Source organism: Convolutriloba macropyga, chromosome 7, assembly GCF_964194025.1.
Source record: "Convolutriloba macropyga chromosome 7, txConMacr16.3, whole genome shotgun sequence".
Lineage (NCBI taxonomy): Eukaryota > Metazoa > Xenacoelomorpha > Acoela > Convolutidae > Convolutriloba > Convolutriloba macropyga.
In genome coordinates this window covers 27,656,704-27,682,905 of record NC_134474.1, presented here as the reverse complement: position 1 = coordinate 27,682,905, position 26,202 = coordinate 27,656,704, and the positions used below count along the sequence as shown (strand labels likewise).

Here is a 26,202-nt window from a genome sequence, read left to right as displayed (position 1 = left end):
CAAAAGAAATGAGGGAAAAACTAAAAACTACTACACCGGACCAGCAGAACAATTCAACAACGCCACAGAACACTCACAACCTTAGCGAAAAACAAAAATAATAGCAATCCTAAAATTTTTAAAGCCAATATTATACAGAGCCAAAATTTATCCATTTTAAAATACCCATTAAACGAGAAAAGGCTTCCTACGCCCATAAACCTAAAAAATTAGAACAATGAACAAAAAAATGATACCCCTCTGAAAATTCCAAAAGCGACAAAGAAACGAGAAAAATTGATCCAATTTGCTCTCAAAAAATAAAAAATAAATTTTCACCTTGAAGTTAGACCTTCAAAACAGGCTCAGCACTCTAAGCAGTTGAAAGTTTACTGAAGCCAGCTGATGTTCTCTGATGAAACTTAATGCCCAATGGGCGTTGCTGATGTTCTATGATGAAATTTAATGCCCAATGGCTTTATTTGTTTATCCCGTTTTGAACGCTCAAAGTAAAGTGAAAATGTGCGAGACTCGAGAAAAAACTGGAAGTAGATAATCACAAAGTCACGACCAACTTCTGATTAAGCAAAATTACCCTTAATTTATAACACTTATCATTTTGAAACAAAAGCAAAAAAAAAGATGAGAGAAGCCAAATCTGGTATAAAACACATAAAAAAATACCTTTAATTCACAGAAAAAAACCCTTCTTCACAAGTTGAGACTCCAAAAACAACCAGTGATAATAGAATATGCAAAATAAATAGACAAAAACGTCGGAAGGATTGCTCTCGAACGACTAGTGGGAGCTCTAATCAATTACAGCCTGCTTCAATCGGGGGGGGGGGGGGGGGAGGGCTGAGGAAGGTGGAGCTATAAAGGAACTAAGAAGTTCAATAGTGGGCTTCAAACAACCACATTAGAGGTTAACGTACTCTACTATTAAGATTTAAAGTGAAAAATAGCACCGGTTTCGGCGCGCTTTTTATTTGACATATAGTATTAAATTGCCTCGAATTGAGTTCATCTGCTTGAAATTGTGACTGAGATAGGATTTTAGATCAAGCAAAACGCAAAAAAAAGTCAAGGGTGTAAAAGTCACTCGAAAAGTCAAAACGGTCAAGCAAAAATTTTGCAAAAAAGACACGTTTACAAAAATTACTTCTCTACCAGAGCAATTAAAAACTGATAGAGCAAACAAATATGGCTCATACAAAGAAAACTTAGGAATGTGAAAGTAAAATAGAAGGAAAACAAAAAACAACCGACTGACGTCGGGCGAATTGCTGTCAAACGACCGGCGAGCGGTTGGCTTCGTCAGTAGCTAGGCACTGTTTAGTGAGGCTAGCTTTAGCTTAATTAAGGGGCGAAAGTGAACGCAGCGGGGGGGGGGGGGGGAGTGTTACACCGGGGGCTGATGGGGTGTGGCAACAATGCGAGGTTCAACAGTAGGGGGCGTCAATCTCTAAGAACCGCCCTTCGCACCATAAGTATATGTCTCCAAAACAGATTCTGTGAATCGCATACTTGAAGACTAGTGAGCTGGCTGAAAGGCTCTAAGAACACTTAATGCTCGCTGGGCGCTGCCTGTTTTTTTAGTACGAAAAGTCGAATGCGTCAGATGAGAAATTGGTGAAATGAAAAAAAAGACCGACAGGACTAATATAATTGCTACAAACTTCGTTTGAGAGCAATTAAACATTTTAACAAAAATCCCTACATTTTCTTCAAATGGTCAAATACGATTCAAGCTTTTTATTAGCTTATAACATAACGGGCAGATTGCCAAAAAACAGCGCAATGGGTTCCCAGATCTGCAGTCTCACAAAGATGCTAAAAGAAACAGACTAAAAAAATAAACTTTTTTAAAATGCTGAGCTGTTGTACTTTAAGAATATGTTTAACTTATTTCTGATTCTATTGGCTGTCCTGAAATAGCCTTCAGATAGAATGCCACATACTCATTTCACAATATCTCTTTGAGTTAAGGTAAAGAAAAGTCCATTTAAGTAATGAAGTCAATTTTGAGAAAGAGGTAAGTCGCGTGACCGAGAATTTAATCACGCAAATGAAATTAATCACGAAAATGAACTTATTTCTGATTCCATTAGCTGTCCTGAAATAGCCTTCAGTTAGAGTGCCACACACTCATTTAACTTTATCTCTTTGAATTAAGGTAAAGAAAAATCAACTTCAGTGAGGAAGTCAACTTTGAGAAAGAGGTAAGTCGTGTAACCGAGAATTTAATCACGCAAATGAACTTATTTCTGATTCTATTAGCTGTCCTGAAATAGCCTTCAATTAGAGTACCCCACACTCATTTCACTTTATATCTTTGAATTAAGGTATAGAAAAGTCTATTTCAGTGAGGAAGTCAATTTTGAGAAAGAGGTAAGTCGTGTGACCGAGAATTTAATCACGCAAATGAACAATAACCCTTCAGTACTAAGAGTGAAAAATGAAGGTCACGCATGCAATTCAGTTGACGTTGCATGAACAAATGAACAAAAAGCATATTTGAAGTGGTGATTGGGACGCCATAAGGTCATAACAAAAACCCTGTTGACGAAAAAAAACAAAGCAGCACAGAAACTGATATAATATTCAAAGAATTTTCATTTACTAAATGAAAATAGACATAGAGTGGACAATGATTGGATTCAGAAAACCATTTACAAAAAAATCAGATCCAAAAATGGAAAAAAAAACCAATAAAAATCAATGTCAAAATACCGCATTGAACAAAAAAACCATGAGCGAGAAAGCAATTTTTGTTCAAACACTATTTTGTCACTTTAAAATAAGAGCAAAAATATTCACGCCGCAAAACTTCTCGCTTTTTCGCTCCACTTCCTATCTCGACTTGATCAAAATCGCTGCTCCAATTTGACTTCAAAAATCATAAAAATGTGTGAACAGATCTTAAAAGAAACACAGCCTCAAAACTTCCGGAAACGACTCGGAGAAGAAAGTTGAATACTCTAGCTACCAAAATGAACCTCCTAGATAGCTACGCTTATCAATTGGATACAATACCAGGCAAATTAGAAAGTAATTGAAAAGAAGTCGACCGCAAAAACTGAACATAAAACGACAAATGTCGGAAGAATTGCTCTCGAACGACTAAAGGAAGCTCTAATCAATTGCAGCCTACTTCAGTCGGGGGGGGGGGGGGGGGGGAGGAGAGAGGGGGAGCCTCAATGGGACTAAGATGTTCAATATTGGGCTTCGAGGTTAACATATACCACTATTAAGATTTAAAGTAAAAAAAATGGCACTACTCTCGGCGCAATTTTCATTTGACTTTTGGTATTAAATTGCACCAATTGAGTTCAGCTGCTTGAAATTGTGATTGAGAGAGAATTTTAGATCACGCGAAACGCAAAAAGTCAAGGGCGTAAAAGTCACTCGAGAAGTCAAAAATGTCAAGCAAAAATTTTGCATAAGACACATTTACAATAATTGCTATGAACTTCGTTCAAGAGCAAATAATAAAGAATCTGATACAAAATTTTATTACGAATTTTGGCTTCAAAACAACTAATGGCACCAATATTTTGACACAGTAAATTCTAATTCAAAAAATAGCTGCCAATTTACAAAAAAGCGACCAAGTATTTCATATAGAGAAGAAAACCCGAGGAAAGGAAATGGAGGACAAAAAAAAAGAATTTATTTTCCACAAAATATTTGAACAAATTTATCCACAGAATGCGGAAATGTTACTTCCCTATTATTTAATTGGAAACTACACTGTCCAGGCCCCTACCCACCAACACCTGGCAAAATTTTGAAAAACAAAAAATGCCAAAAACGAAAAAAAAACCCAAAATAATCAAAATTCGTATTTTTTTTGGGTAAAAAGTGCCGTCTTTGACCTTCCATGGCACGTTTTAGGAATAAAACCTGTAAAATAGCTCTAAACTCAAGACTGAAAAAGAAAAACTATGGCAAGAAGGTTAAAATTAGCAAAAATAATTAAAAAAAAATTAGGAAACAAAAATCGGCCAAAATTTGGTTACATTTACTCAATTATCTTTCAAAAAAAAATCTCATAATCAATAACATTTATATTGAAACACAAAGAAAACAACAAACAGCTATTTTCAACCACAGAACTCCCGAAATGCTATAAAATTTTGGAGAATACAAAAAGTGCTACAAAAGCGTACATGGAGAAATGGTTAAAACAGCAGAAAATTGAATGCAAAACATCATTCTTGGCTTCAGATGGTCAAACAAGCTTTCAGACGCACTAATACTAGTCTGCGCAAACGATACAAACATCTTTGACAGAAAATCAAAACATACCCGGCAGATTGCCGGAAAATAGCCGCCCTTGATTCCAATAAGCATGATTGGGATTGAAAGAATAGATATTGAAAAAAAAAGATTTTTGTACAAAAACATTTTTTAAGTCTTATTTATTTTGATGGCATTTCGTAGTTGAACATAACATACTTCTGTTTCTTAGAGAGAGGCTACAGGGGCTACTATCAATACCAATAAGCATTAGAGATTGTAACTAAGACTTATAGGAACGACGTTCAAATAGCGGGCATCTAAAATTGGGCTTTATGGGTTTATCCCGTTTCTACTTCTGACTTCAATTTTTTATACTGACTCTGTTCATTTTGAATTGCTTTGCTGAGCAACTGATGTTCAAAATCACTTTTAGCAGAATGAGAGAAGAGAGAAACTAGCCTAGGGAAGTCAAAAAGACATCACGCAAAACGTTTAAAAAGCAGCAAAAAGAGGTAAAGCGAAACATTTTTTTATTCGACAAAGATTTCATTTCCCGCTTCAAAAATCACTCCAATAAAATTGATTTAAAAAAGGACTTCTCCAATACTCCTCTTCGAGTCGTAAAAATAGGAGCGCTATAATAGCCGGCTGAGAAGATGAGGGCGGCTATTAAAAAGGGAGAACGAAAAAACTGCTTCGAAAATGCCACACGTAATGACAAAAATTGGCTCGTTTAACGAAAATGTTTTCACACCTACTTTTCTCGCTCTCTCGCTAAAATATAGCGTGAACACAAAACCACCCTATTTTCTCAATGCTCGTCAGCATTTTGATCTAAACACTTTATTTCTCGGGCATTTCATTTCCTGTTTCAAATACACTTATACACTTCAAAATTACTGATAAAAAAGACGCTCCACTAATTCTCCTCTTCGCATAGAAAGAAACGACAGCGCCCCAATATAATTCAGAAATAGCGTCAGCTATTGCTTTTCGGCTATTAATGATAAAAACGCCTGTGGCTGAAAAAGTTAGAGGCTTTGAAAAAGACACGTGCTCAGAAATATCGCTTGGGCAGCCCGAAAGTTTTTTTACAACCACTTTTCTCGCGCCCGCTCTAAATTCTTTCTTTGATTTTGACTTTTGTTGAGCACAGTGATCTAATCTACTTTCTGCTGCATTTGACGTCTCTCCTACAAAAGTAGAAGTCACCGATAAATCCACAGACTAACGGCGGATGAAATGCTCTCGAACAGGCTGGGTGCAAAAACCTCCGAACCCTCAGGGGTTCGAACTCCGGACCTCCAGAATGCCCGTCCAACATCGTTAACTGTAGGCTAATATTGCATTAATTCGTTTTCGCTTTCAAACGCTTTTACTCAAAAATGAACTCAAGCGTGAAAGTCACTCAAAAAAATCAGAATTTTCTAGAACAAAAGCGGAAAAATCGTCAGGCAAAAACTTTGAAACATACCCGGCAGATTCCCGGAAAATAGCCGCCGTTGATTTCCATAACTCTATTGGGACTGAAAGAAAAGAAAATATCAACAAAAATTGATTTTTGTATAAAAAAAACTTTTAAGAGCGATTTATTTTGATGTCCTTTCGTAAATGGACATACTCCTGTCTCTCAGTGAAAGGCTACAGGGTCTAGTATCAATACCAATAAGCATTATAGATAGTAACTAAAACATATGAGAACTAAGTTCAAGTACCGGGCATCTAAAAATGGGCTTTATGGGTTTATCCCGTTTCTATTTGACTTTACGCAAAATGTTGAAAAAGCGGCAAAATGGGTAAAGCGAAAAAAAGTTCGACGAAGTGAAAAAAAAACATAGCCGGAAGAATTCCGGGAACGACTCAAAGGAGAAAATTGCCCATCCTTATGACTAAACAATTAAAAAATCTATTTTGAACCTTGAACCTCCACAAATGCCATAAAAAAATTAAGGAAGAATAGAAACGGCATTCAAAAACAAATTGAACCAGAGTTTTTTTTACAGTACAAGGAAACATAAAGCCAAATAAAATTCATTTGCAATTAGAGCAATGAAAAGCTCGCAAAACAATGGGCGAGTCATAATAGGCTAAGAAACTTAAATAGGTCTGAGATTAAAAAAAATAGGTCTGAGATTAAAAAAAAAACTTCAAAAATAATAAAAATGGTTTTAAAATTTCTCAATTTCTCTGTCAATTTTCCTAAGAAAAAAATGAGTTATACCAAATAACTACAGTCAATTGGTATATGAATATTTCTTAAGAAACAAGCTTCAACAAAAAAAAACAGGCGAAAAATCATTAAATTTCGTCTAAAAATCAACAAAACTGATCAAAAATCTCCAAATTAGCATTTAACTCAAATTTACTACTTGAAACCTTAAATTCCTACCAGAACAAGCCTAAAACTAATACAATATCATAATCAAACCTCATAACCATCAAAAGTTGCAAAAACTGCTTTTAAAAGTCACACGTGAACAAAAAAAATTCGCTCGCTTTGAGAAAATTTTTTCACACATCACTTTTTCGCTCTCTCAAAAACAGCGGTATGAACAAAAACCACTCTCTTTTCGCTCCGCTCTTCACTTTTGTTCAGCACCAAAATCACTCCAAATTTTTTCACGCGTTTCATTTCCCGCTTCAAAAATCACTCCAATAAAATTGATTTAAAAAAGGACTTCTCCAATACTCCTCTTCGAGTCGTAAAAATAGGAGCGCTATAATAGCCTGCCGAGAAGATGAGGGCGGCTATTAATAAAAAAGATACGTTTACAATAATAGCTTCAAAACTTCGTTCGACAGCAATTAAAGATAGATCACTATTACACCTCTTCGAATTGTAAAAAGTCTTTGGATTTTTAAAAGGAAGGCCTTTAAACGATAGCCGTTGAGAAGCTGACCGGGGGGGGGGGGGTATTACCAAATGTGCAAATAAAATACCCATTTCTGGTCGCCCAACTGTTCTTTGACGTTGCCGATGCCCAGTGCAGTTTTCTTGTAGGACTCGACGAAGGTTGAGAAGGCGTCCAACTCCGATTCCTTGACTGCCTTACACGCAGAGGGATCCTATCAACAAGAAAACTTCGTATCATTCTGATAGCAAAGCAAGTTCAAACAATGACTTTTGCGGCTGTTTTAATAAAATATTTGAACTAAACAGCAGTGCACAGTTAATTCATACTTTGTCTGACTATCGGATATGAACAAGCTTTGGAAATGGTCACAAAACTATAATACGTCGTAATCGATTACATCCAACGCTTTATAACGTTCTTCTACGCCTCATGCCCTTGTAGGAAAATGCTGACTAGAAATCGGTTTTCGCCAAATTGAGCTTCTCGCGATTTACAGCATCGACAAGATGCGTTTTTCTGTTGCAATATATACTTTCATGCTCAATTGAAGATAATTCTCCAAAAAAAAAAATGAGTCAATAATGACTCTTGTGAACGACTAATTTTGTATACTAATCAGACGGGACAAAGAAACTATATGAAAACGTGGACGCGACAGAATTTAATTTGGACACACCTGTAGAATACACAAAAGACTTTCAATGAAAGTGATAAAAATATAAAACTACAACTATCTGTAGTAATTCGTGTCAAATTATAACCTTCATTACCTCGAATGAATGAGCGCCAAGCAGTCTTAGCTGAAGCAGTGCAATGCCGAATCACAAAAACAATCGTTGCTGTAATCGACTTAAGAGTAAGTAACTTTTGATTCGAACTCTTTAAATTAACTCAAAACGAATTCCTTGGCAAGCTTTTCTTCGGCAGGCTCAAAATCCATACAGTCATTCCAAACTTAGTCATTAAGTATCGAATTCTTGTAAACGTAAGCCGACTAACGTCGGAAGAGTTGCTGTCTCTCGACAAGAGGCCCGAGGTCAATCAATTTAATCAGATGGGAGGGTGGAGGGGAATCTTGGATAAATTCAGTTTTATCAGACTTTCAGAGGCAATTTACCGCGAATAAAGTCAGCGGCTTAAATTCTAAGCGACTTTTGAGAGAAACATAGCAGGCAGATCGCCGGAAAATAGCCGCGATAGACGCTTGTGGCCTACCGTGAATTGAAACAACTAAAGAAATAAGATTGACAGCTTTTTAATAGACCACTAGACTTTTTGGGTTAGATTCGGACTGTCATTTTTATGAGACTCATTTGCTCTACAAGGAAAAAGCCCTAATGGAGCTTTTTCAAAATTCATATTCGATATTAAAACTCAAGACTCTATTACTCAGGAGTTATGGCATATAAGTTTGGCACTACTTAGATGCACACTATTGACCTATAATTAGTAAATGTTCATAAAAAATAAAGTTCTATAAGTGAGTTCAGAAGTCATTTTTTTGAGTGAGGTAAGTCACACAATTCACCTAAAAGCAGAAATGATGTCACGAACACAAATTTTAACTGCAAAGCAGTAGAAGTCACTGAAGTCAATGAAAAAGTCAATTCCAAGAAGTCAGGGTAAGACGAAACAAAAATCTGTTAGACGAAGTAAAAAAAACATAGCAGGACAAGTCCTGACGTACAATTCAAAAAATTTTCATTGACTAAACAAAAAACTAGACCTAGAACGGACTATGAGTGAATTGGGAAAACCATTTCTAAAAAATCAGATAAAAAGTATACAAAAAAACAGAAAACCAAGGTCAAAATTCCGCATGTGGACAAAAAACTACTAGCGGGAAATGAAAACTTGGTTCAAACAAAAAAATAGAACCAGAATGAACTATGAACGGATTGGGAAACCCATTTAGAAAAAAAATCCGATCCAAAAAATCGAAAATACAGTAAAAATCAAACTGAAATTGCCGCATGTGAACAAAAAACAACTAGCGAGAAAGCGAATTTTCGTTCAAACACCGTTTTCTCACTCTATGTTAAAATTAGAGCAAAACAATTTCACGCCGCAAAACCACTCGCTTTTTCGCTCCACTTCCTGTTGACTTCAATTCGACTTCAAAAATCATGAAAATGTGTGAAGAGATCTTAAAACAAACAGCGCCACAATCCAATTCAAATTCTTTGAAATGTAAAAAATTAGGAGCGCGATAATAGCCGCCTGGAATTGCTGACGCGGCTATTAAACAAGAACAATTAAAAATTCAGAAACCAAAGCAATTGAAAATTTAGACCACTTACAACATCGTGAGTAGGCAACTGTTTTTGTAACTGCTTCGTCCTCTCTGCTGCCCCGACTGTGCCCTTGATGGGTTGATTCTCTAGAGGGAGAGACGAGATGTATTTTAAGACAAGGTTCTTGGGAGTATTTGAAGGGACCCACTCGAATGTTATGGTGTCTTTCTCATCACCACCAGCATCCGAGGCTATCTTCTTGTATTCTGCAGCTCTGTAGAACAAAACAAGGATTAACGGAAATATCGCAATAAAAAGCAGCTTTATGATACACGATACACTAAATTACAATTACAATGGAGCAAACAAATTTTTACAACCGCAAAAACAGCAAAAAATTTACACAAAAAGTCTTTCTGACCTTTTAGCATCTCTGGTTTTGTTGTTCGTGCCTCCAACCAGTTCATTCGTGTCAAGGGTGTAAAACTGACCATACTGTTCTACGTGGTCTCGACCAAAGAGCTTTCCAATCTTGTGTTGGATTGTGGACTCGGCCTGGATGTCGTGGTTTTCAGGTGGACACTTGCATGTCATGCAGATCTTTCTAACAACAGTAACAAATCCCAATATATCTAAAAGTGTGATTGCAAAAAGGGCACGGAAAACGTTTTAAAATATGTCCCAATACCCAAGGAGAGCCTTCCAAAACAAAATAACAAAGCTAAAACAAAAGGGTGGAATGAAAGACCTCTTCTTGATTCGGTCCATCTTTTGTAGGTTACTTATCTTCGCTGGAACAAAACATCTTAAAACACAAAATTAAATTATGCAGAAATGTTCGTCCTGAACCTATTGATGTTAAGAATAATATCTTCCTATTCGGTTATATTTTTTACTTGAAATCAAAGCCTTAATTCCTAAACCAAACATCAAAAATATTGAACTTTTTTTAACCAAGCATACTAAACAGACAGACGCTCATCTGAACTTTGTCTATATATATTGCAGCCAAGTCTTTGGCAGTTCTGAAACATTTGTCGGGTTTCCATTTGTTTGACAAAACATAGCGGCAGATTGCCGGAAAATAGCCGCGATAGACGCATGTGGTCTTCCATGAATTGAAACAACTAAAGAAATAAGATAGACAGATTGACCACCAGTCCTTTAATAGACCACTAGACTTTTTGGTTAGATTCGGAGTGTCATTTTTAAGAGACATATACGCTCTATACGGAAAAAGCCCTAATGGAGCTTTTTCGAGTTTAATATTAAAAATCAAAAACTCAAGACTCTAATACTCAATAATTAGGGCATATACGTTTGCCACAACTTAGATCCACACTATTGACCTTTACCTAGTAAATGTTTACAAAATTTGAAGTGCAAATGACCTAAAAGCAGAAAATATGAAGTCACGCACACTAAATTCAACTGAAAGCTGTAGATATCACTGAAATTGAAAAGCCAATTCCAAGAAGTCAGGTCGGTTGCAAGAATCACCACTAACGTCGGGGAAAAACATAACCGACTAACGTCGGGCGAATTGCTCTCAAACGACCGGGGAGAGGTTGGCTTCGTCAGTAGCTAGCCACGGGGGTGGGGGGGGGGGGGGGTGCACCGGGGGCTGATGGGGGCAACACTGGGTTGGGGGGGGGGCAACAGCGGTGGGGGTGGAGGCACTAGTGGGGGGAATCAACAGGGGGGTTGTCTCAACCTCTAAGAACCGCCCTTCACATCATAAGTATAAGCCTAAGTCTCCAAAGCAGTTTGAGCTGAAACAGAGCTGAAAGGCTCTAAGAGCACTTAATGCCCGCTGGGCGCTACCGGTTTATCCCGTTTTTGAGGACGAAAAGCCAAAAGCGTCAGATGAAAAATTGGTCAAGCGAAAAATTGCATTAAAAAAGACCAAAGGACTAACATAATTGCTACAAAATTCGTTTGAGAGCAATTAAAAAAAACACGATATCTCCAATAATAGCCGCTATCGCTTGGCTGTTATTAATAAAACGCTGAGATTTGAATGTATCACTTGAAAAATGTCTGCCTGAAAAATACAACGAGCTTTTAACGACTTTATCTAAGGTGCACAATTGTAGGGAAGTGAAGTTGGTAAGGAGCAAACACAAGTTTTCAAGACACGAACACTGAGGATATTGCCGGTAGTTCGCCAAAAATAATGTGACTACAGTTTTGTTGAAGTTAGGTAACAAAATAAAATTGATAAACATAACCATTTTCGGGCGAATTGCTGTTAAACGACCGGCTGGCTTCATCAGTAGCTAGCCACGGTTCAGTGAGAATGGCTTTAGCTTAATTGAAGGGGTGTGAGGTGAACGCAGAAGGGACATCGGGGGTGGGGCAACGGTGGGAGTGCGCTTTTTGGCTGCACGGGGCCCTTACGGCCAGAACCATGTGCAGGTGTGGGGATGGATGGTGAGTGAAGTGAGGGGCCGATGGGGGGTGTTATGGGGGGGTGCAGGTCAACCTCTAAAAACCTTACTTAAGTAAAAGTCTCCAAAACAGTTTCAGTGAATCGCGTACTTGGAGACTAGTGAGCTGAAAGGCTCTAAGAGCACATAATGCCCACTGGGCGCTACATATTTATCCCGCTTTTGAGGACGAAAAGACAAATGGTTCAGACAAAATCAGCAAACAAATTATGCATAAAAAACGCCGACAGGACAAATATAATTGCTACCAACTCCGTTTGAGAGCAATTAATTGATAAATCAAACAGATAATTAACTCTGACGAATTTTTGTGATATCATAAATTATTATTGGTTTTTAGAATTCGCCCGGCTCTGCTTTTCATAAGAATTAATTGAAACTCAAATTTCCGATTAAAGTTGGACATGCCATTTTGAAAGTGGATAACTGACGTGCGACCGAAAGAAATTTACTCCGGTGATTAAAAGCTCTCTAATGACGTCAAGCTCCAAAAACAGTTGCATAAAGTAATGCATAAAAGGCTGCCTCAAGGAAAATACGCAAAAAAACGAACAAAGAAATCTATAATAGCTCCGCTCAGCCATTTAAAAAAAATTCCTTGTGCTTTAAACAGCTGCTGCGCTGCCAAACCTTTCGAGGATAACTTCATTCCTAACCAGAGCATTTTCAAACTCTTCAAATTTTCAGTTCAGATTGGTTGAAAATCAGATATAGCCGGCAATTTGCCGGAAAAAAGCCACGATAGACGCTTTTAGCCTTCCATGAATTGAAACAACTAAAGAAATAAGATAGACAGATTGACCACCAGTCCTTTAATAGACCACTAGACTGTTTGGTTAGATTCTGACTGTCATTTTCATGAGACATATACGCTCTATAAGCAAAAAGCCCTAGAGAAATCTCAAGACCCTAAGACTCAATACTTATGGCATATACGTTTTTGAACGATTGAAAAAGTCAATGGTCACAAGAATCATCGATGGAGACGACGAATTGAAAAAACCCACAATGCCCTCAATAAAAGCCGCTATCGCTTCGCGGCTATTAAAAAGAACGACTTTCTGTTGAAACATATATCTTTCCTATATCTAATTTGAACTGCTCGAATTTGAAATAATTTTGTCTGGTCTTACTTTCACTGTTTTCCACTCAAGGGGAGTGAAAAACCCCAACCAAATCAAGCAGATTTACTTCTTTTCGTGTACTGTTTCCAGCGTAATGCTACAAACTTTTGGGGGGCTACATAGGGCTCATCATTAATAAGGAAATTTTGAAAGCTTAGACAAAAAAATCCTACGTCAAAATAGTATTCTAAAACCTAGAAAACCTGAGGCTTAAGTGGTTTGGCACCAGAGGTTAGAATAACAATTTTTCCAAACTAAAAACAAGACCGTAAACGATTTATATTATATATGGCATTTTTTTACATAGGAACCAACGCGTCCTACACTGGTGATAAAATTTTCAGCATTGAGAACTATTTCCAACAAAGTCACTTTCATCCATGCGCATGATATCTTTTACAGCCAGAGTGGAATTGTATCCTAAAAATCTGTAATAGATAGAAACCGTATCAGAGAACAATGAACACTAGGTAAAGAGCTTTCAGATAATCCGTATTTTCAAAAACAAATCGGGTATGTAGGCCAGAGCAAACTATTCGACAGAAGACAGATTTAATGGGGGAAAAATGACAAGTTATACAAGCACAATTCTGAAATTTGAACGATTTAAAACTAAACTATGCGTAGCAAGCATTAAGTTCAACATTACGCTCATTAAGTTCAGTCTGTCTTAACTAACCAAATCTTAAGTTTTAAGTTTATTTTAAGTTAAGCAATTCCTCTGAATTAACTCTACGCAACGTACAATACGTACGAATTGGCAAAACTAAATATAACGGATTATACACAACAAAATAGCTTTTAATGATCTCTTAATTGCCTTTATCCATATCGCACGGATCTTCCGTTCATAATAAGGACGAGCAACATTCTCATTTCCTTTATATGGCAATAATTACTAAGAGAATGCAAAGTTAAAGAGCATAAGAGATATCCAATCTGAAACACTCTCGCCGAGGTATTAAGATTATAGAACGGATTTCACCTACAATCAGAGAAAGCTAATCCAAATTTCATTCATGCCAATTTGTACACAGCAGCGGACTGTAATTCCCTCACCTCCAGAAATGAAGAGCAAAGCCTCCTTCGCAAGCATCACCACACTTGAGGCATGGGGCGCCAGCACCCACATCATGCTTCAAGCTTTTCTAAACAAACAACAATCTATCAGCCATGGCTAAACTCATCTATGCTCTGTTATTTACTTTTAGTTTACAATCATGAATTTAGATTCTCCGCACCGTCCATTAAAACTGACTTAGCAGAATGAAATTCGGTCAAACCTTGAAAGGAACTTCTGCATTTTTCTCTGTAACCAAATATTGAGCTCACTTAATTTTAAACGGAAACTAAATATTTCACGATGAAAAAATCACGCGTAAGAAAGTCGCTCACAAATTTAGGGGAAAAAATTATTTCAATGCATAAAGGGACAATTTAATCGCAAAAAAGCTTGTTTGAAAACCATCATAATTTAAACGAACCCAAGAAGTGCGAATGGCATGCGAAACATACTCTAGAATACAATTATCATAAAATTGCAGACAGACATGCGGTACCAAAACACATCTGAAGATGATAAACATGAAGCAAAAGAGTTTGCGTAGGGCACAAATATTTCAGTACGAAAGTCAATATCAAGCCGGGATTTCATCAAAAAATCACAAAAAGTAAACCATTGTAAAGTGTGAACTAATAATAGCGGAAAACCGTTAGAGCACTTGTAGCGAAAAGAGTTTATTCACAGAACTGAAACGTGGTAAATTTCAGGCAAATGAAAAAACAAAGCAGGACAAGTCCTGACGTACAATTCAAAGAACTTTCATTAACTAAAAAAACTAGACCTAAAACGGACTATGAACGGATTGGAAAAACCATTTAGAAAAAAATCCGATCCAAAAAATCGAAAAAACAGTAAAAATCAGAGTGAAATTGCCGCATGTGAACAAAAAACCACTACCGAGAAACCGAATTTTTGTTCAAACACCGTTTTCGCACTCTACTTTAAAATCAGAGCGAAAAAATTCACGCCGCAAAACCACTCGCCTTTTCGCTCCATTTCCTGATTCGGCGTGACCAAAATCACTACTCCAATTTGACTTCAAAAATCATGAAAATGTGTGAACAGATCTTAAAAACATAGCCGGAAGAATTCCGGAAGCAACTCGAAGCACCAAAACTTCACAAAAAGCTGAAGACATTACCTTTTGTATTAAACCATTAACTCATTACCTCCCCGGGTCTGATCAAAAATCGGTGAAATTTAAACCACTGTCACCAAGAGCAAGAAAACGCAGCAAAATTTTATTATTGAAAACGTTTGGTAACGTTAAAAAAGTCTGAAATTTTAAGGATGGTCAAAAAACTGATAGCCTGACAAAGCTGACAGGGCCATCAATTGCCCTCAGATAAATAAGGATTCTAATCTCAAAAAGATTGCGAAAGCAAACGGCAGACAAAAACTTTTCAAAAAAGACAGGAAAGTCAAAATTATTAAGAGTGCTCAAACTTAAGAATCAGAGAACCACTACAATTAGATTTCTAATCACGGCAATTAAGACAAAAATAATACATGATTCTTCCTTGTTGTATATATGCTAGACAACATGATTTCATACTAATTCAAAAATTAAATTAATCATAGAAAAACAAAAGCAACAGAATAATATTCAAAGGCAAAAAATCGTCTAAAAACAATACCAAGCCCGGAAGAAAATTGCAATGAATAGTAATAAGTAGAAATGTTGGAAAAGACTTTCTAACAGACTCCCAGTGCTGCCTTATTTTGAATTAAACCAATTGCGAACCGAAGAAACCAAGATCTACGAAAAGGCTGAATTCATTCAATTTTTTAACAACTGAAAAAATCAATATAAGGAATATAAAAGTAGGTGCCAGGACAAAACTAGAATGATACAAACTAGAACGTGAAGAATATGGACACAGTGATAGGAACACCGTAACAAAAAGACCAATTCTTGATTTTTGAAAGTTAAAATCAAATTTAAAAAAATCAAGAAAAACGAGTACATTTCATTGCTCAGCATTCGAGACATAGAAAAGACAGCGAGTCATTCGAGACAAAAATCCAACTTGCTGAACAGAATAAAACAAGAAAAGGCAGAATTCAGACATACGTAATAATGAAACATTTTGCAAAAAAGTGGTCAAAAAATATTTAAGACTGCATTTATGAAAAAAATTTATCTGTTTTTTCAAAAACTTAACACCAAAAAATGATTGAATTTTTATTGAAACGAAATTAAAGTCCCCCATGTTCCCCAAAATACTATCTCTAGTAATTAAAAGCAAAATACAAACAAAAAACTGAAAATCGGATTAGCAAATGTACAATTTTATGAAACAAAATTACATCGAGGTAGAAAGAGGCATTGAGTATATGAATTATCAAAAGGAAGTTGCTATAATAACTGATTGTTGACAAAAAACAGCTAAAAGATCCAAAAATGAAGAAATTAATAGAAAAAAAAGCCAAAAATTAACTAAAAAATCAAGAAATATGTGCCAATTTCGCATTTGAAACGCAATTTCTGGCAATGCAAAATACTGTGCTATCAATTTCAGGGGTTTACATTTCAACATAGCATCGATTAAAAATTATTTCCACAAAAAACCAAATTACAAGCAAAAAAACTAGGCCACTTAGACGAAAAAACGGCTAAAAACGGTTATCTATATTTGCCATTCAGTCAAAAACTACTTTTCAATGTCAAAAAGTCTTTCACTGAACGCAGCGCATGATCAAAAAACTTCTCTCGCTCAGAAAAAAATAGTTCACACTGCAATTTTACTCGCTTTCGCTTTTAGGTCAAAACATCGTCTGAACGAATAGTACTTCCGGTAAAAAAAACCTAAGAAAACCAATACTCCTCTTCGAGTCGTAAAAAAAGACAGCGCCCCAATACGATTCAAATTCTTTGAATTGTAAAAAACTATTATAGAGAGCTAAAAAAATTAATTAAATTAAACCAAATTCACGTTAAGAAACACAAATAGGACATCGGTATTGATCAACTAAGTGCAAGAAGGACAATTGTAGTCAACATTTTTCTTGCATTTCTAATACAGACTTTTAGACAGGGTTTCTAGTTGTTTGGAGAAAGAAAATCAAAGTGACTTGTGAGACACTGACATTCAATTGAAAGGATTTAAAGTAGGATTTGACGTTATTCTGATTTGAGCAGGAGCTACCTTTAAGGTGATGTGCACTACCTCCGAATGCGTCTTTTCCTTTTCCTCTAAGATAGTAAACAGACCCCACTTTGGGCAAGAAACAAAGATTAAACAGCATTGAATAAGCTGAGAAACAACTGGTATACTGTCAAATAGATGGCACAATGCGCCATAAGATAGCTTTCCAAATATCAAAAATCAGCAAAAGATTATGGACGAATTCGTAGAAAGGAAAAGCAGTCATCACAATAAATCTAAATAAATGATGAAAAAGCACTGAGCACAGTTTGCCAGGGAATGCTAATCCAGGCAATCAGGTATACGGACAAACTAACTGAACAGATATATCTGTTAGAAAATTAGAAACATAACCGACTAACGTCTGGCTAATTGCTCTCAAACGACTGGCGAGCGGTTGGCTTCGACAGTAGCTAGCTACGGTTTAGACAGAATAGCTTAAGCTTAATTGAAGGGGCGTGGGATGAGCTCGGCGGGGGAGGTTTTAAGCGCGGTGGGTTACGGGTGTAACGATGTCCCGAGAAGTGAAGGGGGTTGTCGAACTCTAAAATCCGCCCTGAACACAATAAACTACGTCTCCAAACAGTTTTCGTGAATCGCAAATTTAGAGTCTAGTAAGCCGAAAGGCTCCAAAAGAACTTGCTGCCCTCCGGGCGTTACGTGTTTATTCCTTTTTGGAAGACGAAAAGTCAAAATGGTCACACACAAAAATTGCAGAAAAGACCACATGACTAACATAATTGCTACAAATTTTGTTCGACAGCAATTAAAAAGATCATTTTTTAAAAAAAAACGAAGTACACATTAGCAGTCGTTTGGCACACAAATTGGGTTCGGTCGGCTAAAAAAAAAATAAGAAAACACCTTGTCGAGCGTTTTTCAAAAATAAAAATTAAGTGAATCATTCCTAATACCAAAGGAAGCTGCGACAAGAGTGATATAGGTCGATATTTCTCTACATTGATATAAGAAAATGCTTAAACATTGTATTACAATCAGTACACTTTAATTGTGGACCACTCACTTACATCATTATTATGATTAACACAGCAAATACTTATTCTGCTGCGAATCAAGCAAAATCGCTCCAGATAAAAAACAGAATGCTTGCTCCTGAAACCATTGCCCCAGCAATTAAGGCGTAGGGAACATTGGATGGTTAGGCTTATTGAGAACTAAACTTGCGAGTATTTTCTCGGAGATCCGTCGACATAGTCAATGTAATAAACGTGTCTGGCGACTCAGAGGAACCCAATTCGACACCTAACCGGAAAAAAGCCATAGTTGACCCCCTTGACGAACTTCAGCATTGAAACAAAGAAGGAGAGAGAAATTAATAATTTTTTCTGCAAGGTCAAAAAGTGTTCTAATTTTGTAAGCAGTCTCATTTGGATTCTAAACGTATATTAAATGCAGCTTCTAAACTGAAGGCTATTAAGCCAAAAACCGATGACCGCTAGCAATAGCTATAAAGAACTTTGATGACCTAATGCACTATGACTTAATGACCGGGCATTATCGGGTTATCCGGTTTCTTTTGGTTTTGCTCTCTTGACCTTGACCTTAATAACTATATCGCAAAATTCGATGCGTGAGAGGCATGGAAATCCATTCATCTGAAACATTATGAAAAACCAAAAAACGTGATCAATAGGCACGATTCAAAAAATTTTGCATAGCCGTATTAGAAAAATAGGACTTAGAATTGACTAGGAATAGGCTGGAAAAACATTTGATTTTTTGTAAAAGGCTGGAAAAATCATCAGATTTTTTGCAAAAAAATCTGATCAAAAAAGAAAAATTTGAAAAAAAATCTGATTTAACAATAAGCCACCAGCGGAATATCGAATTTTGTTTCGAACACAATTCTCTCACACCACTTTCAAAGTAGAGTGAACAAAATTCACGCCACTTGACCACTCGCTTTTTAGTTCTTATTTCCGTTAAGTCGTGACCAAAACTAACAATTCAAAAGATTCCAGAAATCATCCCAATTTGTGAACAGTTCTTAAAATACCAAAAACAGAAATTTGATAAAAATAAGTTCTTGAAAATTAGTGGCTTCAAACTACGAATCAACACAACACTATTTACGAAAATCCTCAATCACAGCAAAAATACAGCTTTACATGTCATAAAATAGCCATTAGCATTTACGTTAGGCGAAAACGGGACAAAAAGAACTAGACAGGAAGGCAAGATTCAAAAATTTATCAAAAACCGTTTAAAAACAAATTGTATATACAACTCAATGATTTGAGACTAAGAGACAAGACCACCAGAAAGGCAACAGAAACGGGCAAGACTCGAAAACCTAACAATTATGGAAATAGTTTAAAAAGGACAAAACCACTATGAAATCAAGCTATAATTAGATTTATTTCGTGCATTAGCAAACGATTACACTTATTAATGTCACTAATGAAATAAAGTTAACAGAGAACCGAAATGAACAATAATATGGGTCAAAGTCATAGAAAACAATAGCTAAGGACTGAATTAATTAATCAATCCACTTGAACATCATTAACAACCGATAGGACCTGTCAAAAATGAGACTCAGTGAGAAGACGAAAAGTACAATAAATACAAGCAAAAAAAATTTGGTAATAGTTTTTGAAAAAAAAGTATTGTCCAAATCATAAAAAACACTGACTATTAACTTTAAGCATTTTTAAGCATTGTTTAGATTCATTTAGGTCTAATCGCCAAAGTAAAAGAACCGTCTTGAATGTCAAGGTAACAAAAGAAAAAAATTGTGAAAAGACAAAAAATCAGTGATATATTTTTTAAAAAGTTGTTGCAAAGTAGTTATTTTTTGAATACAAGTTGTAACAAAGTAGTTAAAACTTGAAGATATCAGTTGAAACTACTAAAAGGTTACTACTAAGCCTCATTTTTGAAAAAATGGGACCAGTCATCAGATACGCAAAGAAACAGACACCAGAAGAACTTCTGTACTTAAAAAAAATCACTAAGAATTTATTAAATCAAATAGTGTCTAAGTCATATAAACCATTAACTGCCCTTTGATGATTTAGAAAAAATGCAGCTCGGTATTATTAGGAAACATGTATGACTTCTTGAAACCGTAAATTTAAAAAAGCACAAGCAGAGGTCAAAATGCCGCACGTGGAAAAAGAGCGCTTTCGAAAAACGAAAATTTGTTCAAGCACCAATCGCTCACTCCATATATGGTAAAAATCACACTTCAGAGCTGCTCGCTTTTTCTCTCTGTTTACTTTTCCAGCGTGATTAATATCAGCACTCACTGACATGAAAATTGAAAGTGTGAACAGATCCTTAAAAAAGACAGCGCACCAATAGAATCCAGATCCTTTGGATCGTAAAAAAGGAGAGCGCCTAAATAATAGCAGCTCAGAAGCTGCCGACGGCTATTAAAAACTTTTAAAATCAATTGGCTTTCTCTTTCGCGATTCAATCGCAGGAAACTTGACGGAATAACATTTTACGCGAAGCTTCGATATGGTTTTCTTCTATATTAAGACAGTTTCGTGATGTAAATGCATGCGTCAAGGAAGCAACTTTTAAGGAGCTCAGACATCCGCCATGGAAATTGTTTCTATTGGTACATTTTTTGTTCAGACGTTCAGAAGTCCAAGTTGAGGTTTTGTCATTGCAAGAAAAACTTTTTTCTCCGAATAAAAACAATGATTCTTAAAATTGAGACTACCGCGATATAATATCATCAAAACTTACGCCGCGCTGGATTCGTAGGGCCCGGATGTCATCTATAGTCCTAATTGACTCCCGCGGAACTTCCTCTTTGGCATTTTCAGTCTCTTCTTGAGCCGCGACTCCATTCATTTTAAATTGCTACCCAAATATATCATAACACAGCTGAAATTGTACGTTCAGTTGCAAAGATCACATGCGATAAGGTTTGAACTAATGTAAGCAAAATTGGGGCGAGTTTCAAACGAACGCCTTTACCATGTCAAAATTTGGTTGATATAAAGTGAATATGATCGATACATTTGTTACACAGAACGAGCCAGAATTATTTGTTGACCAAGTAAACCGAGTGAGATCAAAAGAGTTCACAAATAATTGGATACATAGGTGACTTGAGAACGCACCCTAACTGAACGAATAATCGATCAAGTTATTTGTCCAACGTTTGACTGGATTAACGGCTGAAGTCACCGTTAAGTTTTCATAAAATGTACAATATCACAATTTACAGTTACCACACCATAATTGATTACAATACAAGGCAAAAAACAATAAATTAATTTTTTCCGTGTTCTAAAACTTTTTCGACTTTTTCCAAATAGCTTTGTGCTTGATTTCTCTGAAATTCATCGTACAAATCGTTACTCGCTGCATACGACAGAACATCTTTCAATTCGTAAAAGTTAAAACCACTGTTTGCACGCAACAGCACTTGACAATGGTCCGCATATTCATCACCCATCGCGTCTTTGAGGAATTCAATTTCCTGTTTGACAAGATCTAAATCCGATTTGAGAAGATCAAACACGTGTTTAATGTTGTACCCATTAAACCAATTATGGTTAATTGATAAGGTGAGTCCGCGGTTGTAAACTTGATGAAACCATGTACTTGGTACAAATATTGCCTCTCCAGGTCCTTGTTCGATTTCAATGGCATTTTTCATTAGATGATCGCAAGACCGCAAATCGGTTGGGGGATTTGCTTTCTCTTGTTCAGTCATGTGTTTGGACGACACAAATAACCAAGTTTTATGTCCTGTGATATTTACAGACCAGCTATATGAACAAAACACGTCGACATGAAACGGCGTCCAGGTTTCAGAGCCACCCAAATAAAGAAACCGATAATCTTGCTTCTTGTTTTTGATGAGACAGTCATTCAACCAGTCACATTTAAAAATCTCTGGGACGCTAAAAACGTCACTTTCTTCCTCCAAATGATCACAAAAATGCCAATCTTTCAAATATTTATTACTAGGACCCCTTTTCAGGTCATCGATTAATTGAGATAGCAATGACTTTGATTTGCTGGCTTCATACGATAAACCTGGATGGCAAGAGATGATCGGGACTTCAACATCTCCAAATTGAGCAAGAAAATTGTTAAAATTTAAGGTTTTGTCATCAAACCAATTTTGGAAGCAGGGCCAATCCTGAGATATCCAGGCACCAAATTTGCATGGCTGTTCACCTGTTCTGACAATCTCTTCAAATTTCTCAGGCGATGTGTAAGAATCGAAAAACATAGCTAATCGAAAATATTTGAAATCGCAGGCAATAGTAAAAACACAGCTTAAATTTTCTTTAACTCCCTCAGAAATAATTTACAACTCCTGTAAACACAACGTTGAAGAGAGTGCAACAGTGAAGCTAAGAAAGATCGAAATAAGTTCTGCTCAGCAAAATTATTTGAAGACGGCGGTGACTTTGGCAGCATAATTTTACTATCTCGAGACCTCTCGTTACAGAAGAGTATCGTATTAGCAACTCTTGTAATCCTTTATATTTCAATTAGATATGTGAAAAATATAATGAGTTATCTGTCTCATGTAAGTGAGAAAATGACCAGAAGAGTAGTAGCAGTAGTAGATGACAGACCAAAGCACAGTTTAAGTGCAACAAAGATCGGAAGACAAAACACATCAATTCACAGCAATCATTGAGTTCTAGGCATTGGGATTGCTTGGCCTTGCCCCAGATTTGCACTGAAAGTTAGATAAACAAATTCTCAGTTTGTTGTTCTTGTAGCGGATTCCCAAGTAAGCTGATGAGATCTCTACATTTTTTGTTAGATTCTTCTTCACATTTTCTGCAGATATACAAATCGTGCGTAAACTTCCAGGGGAAAGGATTTCAATTCATTGTGAAAACTGTTGTAAAATCCACACTGTATAAGACAGTGGTCGAAGACAACAGTCAGGGAAAATCTCGGATCGCTGTGTGCAAATAACTAATCCCAATTCGACGAACTTGTAAGAGCTTTTCCTGAAGTTTTCAAACAACTTACAGAGAAATTAACAAATGAGTGGCTGTTATGTCTACTGAAGGACATCACTGAGCATCTCAAGTAGGCTAAGTACACCAACAGTTTAACTGATTAGCCTTAAATTAGATGATAACAAGTCTTTCGCAGCAATGGCATTCAGTGTTCCGGTGATTTTAGATCTGGTTCAAGTTGGCCGGATCAATTACGCACACTCGATGAAAGAATTCTATAAAGATGCGGCCAAAGTAGTCGTTTTCTGTAACCTCTAAGAGAATCAAGACAAAAATGTTGAGTAAACAGTCTCAAATGTACTGGCTAAATTGAATATTCCTGAAAATTTTGGGAAACGATACAGCTGACTTGGCACAAAAAGCGTCACCCAGAAGCTAGATCTAGACCTGTTGAAGTACTGCTGTATTGTAAATACAAACGTCTATTGTCTAATGTATATAAAATTAAGGAAATCAGTGTCTTCGAGAAGGCAAAACCGAAATGGAAGGAAAGTTAAATGGGGAAGGCTCTTCTCTAGATTCGATACAGCCTCAGCCAAAAAGCCCTCGACGAAAAATTTCCCAAATGAGGGACATTAACCTATAAAATAATGGTCATAAAATCAACCAGCGAAGAGATGTCGAACACTTAACAGAACTGAGCCAAATTGCTTGGCAAAGACTAAACACTCCGCCTCAAACTTTTGCTCAAAAATACCAGAGACTTTTCCATGTATCAAAACAAACTGACCAACTAGATTATGTCGCCATCACGGGTTTGACATAATTGTTGCAAGAGAAAACTGGTTATCCGATGATGTATAATGCCACGTGTAGCTTCTTTGTTTAGTACAAGATTCGTTCAGGTCAAGATTGAAAAAACGTGGAGTGGTGGCGTTGTTTTTATGAAGCAATAATGTTCGTTGTTATAAGTAGATAATCAAGATGTTTGCACTGATAATGAATTTGCCTTTTGTTTTACATTGAAGACATGCTACTGCGTTGTTTTAGTTATTGCTGCGTTTTTAACCCATCAAAAAGCTCAAGAATCCCTCGTTTAATGGATTTTATTGAACTTGCATTTGAACGGGCTCAAGTGAAGTATCCGTCCGGGTAATGTGACACCTCATTGTCTGCAATGAGCGATTATATTTTACTCAACACGACTGACGAAGATGCATCCAAATATTAAAAGCATCTTATCTAGATGTTTTTATTACTTATTTCTCTGTCTTAGCACTAATTTCCGCATTCACAAAGCGTGAAGCAAAATGTGGAAAATGCACATGAGAGCAACGATTTTAACTTGGTTTCAGCAGTAGTACTACAACCCGTTGCTCTCACTGACCACATTTCAATTCAAATTGAGTTTTGCTCAAAAATACTCAAGGATATACATCTCAGAACCGTATATTCTTTAATGACGCAAAATATGAAATGAATTTTGTCAACTCCAGGGTGTTTTTTAGCTTTGTTAATTATCCAGATGAGGCAAATGTAACTCATTTCTATTAGAACTTATTGCAGTTTGTTGAAAACTGTATTTTCTAAAAAAAAACGATCAATCAACTCATATTACTACACCTCACATTCAATGCATTGTATTAAAATAACGAACGCAGCTGAAACACGTTTCGCGAATATTCAAAACACTATTTTTCTTTTTAACGCCAAATCTGATTTGGTGCACCTGCATTACCCCTGGACAGCAGATTGCAGAAGCATTGAACAATTTTTTTGCTAGCAATGTCGGTCGAAGTTCTAACAGTTCCATTTGCTACGATTCTAAAAACTCCACAACACTAACCCATAGTTTATCATAATTTACCTCCTACGATATTAAGCGTGAAGTTTTGGAGACTGTAACCTCTACATATGAAACGAATGACGAGTTTCCTAACGAGCCTCTTAAGATATTACCTTTTTGCTGATAGTATCTGGGGGCTAAAAGTATGTTCATGTATGTTCATGTATGACATAATATCATGCATGTTCTTTTAATCTTTGTTGTTGTTTCCCTAAATGTAGATGTATCAGAATGTTTATCTTGATTTTTCTGGCCTCCTGATTGGTTAATAAAGCCTCACCCTCTCATAAGGTTTTGTGATCGATTATGTATCGCCCCCATGTTTTTATGCCTCAAATTACAATTTAAACATTGTTAAAGCACGTTACTATGCAAAAAACACGAGCTTGAGGACCAAAAAAGTTGGGGGCCGAAACAGATTCGATCCGGCCAACTTTGCTGGGGGCCGAAACAGATTAGGTCTGGATTTTTGAATAGACTGTTGGTTTTTAATCCAATTTTGCTTCAGTAACTTAAATATAATCGACTAACGTCGGGCAAATTGCTCTCAAACGACAGGCGAGCGGTTGGCTTCGTCAGTAGCTAGCCTTGGTTTAGTGAGGCTAGCTTTAGTTTAATTAAAAAGGGCCTGAGCTGAGGGTGCTGAGGAAGCAGCCGAAGTGCGGCATCAACAAAAGAGTTAAGGAAAGAGAGAGAGAGAGAGAGAGAGAGAGAGAGAGAGAGAGAGAGAGAGAGAGAGAGAGAGGAAAGATGGAGTGGACGAAAGATAGAACGTGAACAACAACGAAAAGGAAGGAACCCTAAGCAACAGAGGGAGAGAGAGAGAGAGAGAGAGAGAGAGAGAGAGATAGCTGACAAAATTTTCCAGTATGAGATTTGACTCTGCAACTTCTAATATTCTAACCTTGTTAGTAATTAAATCATACAGAAAAAATTGAAAGTACAACATTTCGCAGTGAAAAAATTGTTAAAAACCAATTTTTCTCTGGAGTTCTGTCATGTAACCCAGCAAGTTTCGTTGGCCAGTAATAATCGTTAAACTGTAAAAAGGACAAAAATAATCAAAATTTTAAAAACAATTGCAAATTTTAACAAAATCTAGCTAAAATTGGTAATACTAATATCTTCAAAACCTCAAGAGACCACAATTTCATTGCCTCAAGAGACTATCCAGTATCCCTATTTCAGGCCTTAAACTTTCCACTGGCACCTATGGACCCATAAGCTTGGAACAATATGATAATTTTTTGAAAATTTGGAAAAACTAAATTTTATCAAAAAATTGCACAAACTCGAGTCAATAAAATATTGATAACCATTCCATCAACACTAGAAACTATGC

At 36.4% G+C, this 26,202-nt stretch overlaps 2 protein-coding genes across 2 annotated transcripts in view; both read right to left on the bottom strand.

Annotated features, from left to right (window-relative positions):
- The window catches only part of LOC142342748 (testin-like), a 33,096-nt gene extending 12,138 nt beyond the window's left edge, over positions 1 to 20,958 (bottom strand). Inside the window, exons 1-5 of the mRNA XM_075394284.1 lie at positions 20,820 to 20,958; positions 13,947 to 14,035; positions 9,735 to 9,917; positions 9,380 to 9,587; positions 7,165 to 7,290 (exon numbers count right to left, since the gene is read on the bottom strand). Of these exons, the coding sequence (XP_075250399.1) occupies positions 7,165 to 7,290; positions 9,380 to 9,587; positions 9,735 to 9,917; positions 13,947 to 14,035; positions 20,820 to 20,927 (714 nt within the window). The 5' untranslated portion in view covers positions 20,928 to 20,958. The remainder of the gene's footprint in view (positions 1 to 7,164; positions 7,291 to 9,379; positions 9,588 to 9,734; positions 9,918 to 13,946; positions 14,036 to 20,819) is intronic.
- Positions 20,959 to 21,351: 393 nt separating this feature from the next.
- On the bottom strand, positions 21,352 to 24,247 carry LOC142342749 (2-oxoglutarate and iron-dependent oxygenase JMJD4-like). Its single transcript, XM_075394285.1, has one exon. The coding sequence runs from the start codon at positions 22,321 to 22,323 to the stop codon at positions 21,352 to 21,354; it is 972 nt and encodes a 323-aa protein (XP_075250400.1). The 5' UTR covers positions 22,324 to 24,247.
- Positions 24,248 to 26,202: the final 1,955 nt, after the last annotated feature.

Coding starts and splice junctions, on each gene's coding strand:
- LOC142342749 (XM_075394285.1), bottom strand. CDS start 22,323: ATGTTTTTCGATTCTTACACATCGCCTGAGAAATTTGAAGAGATTGTC.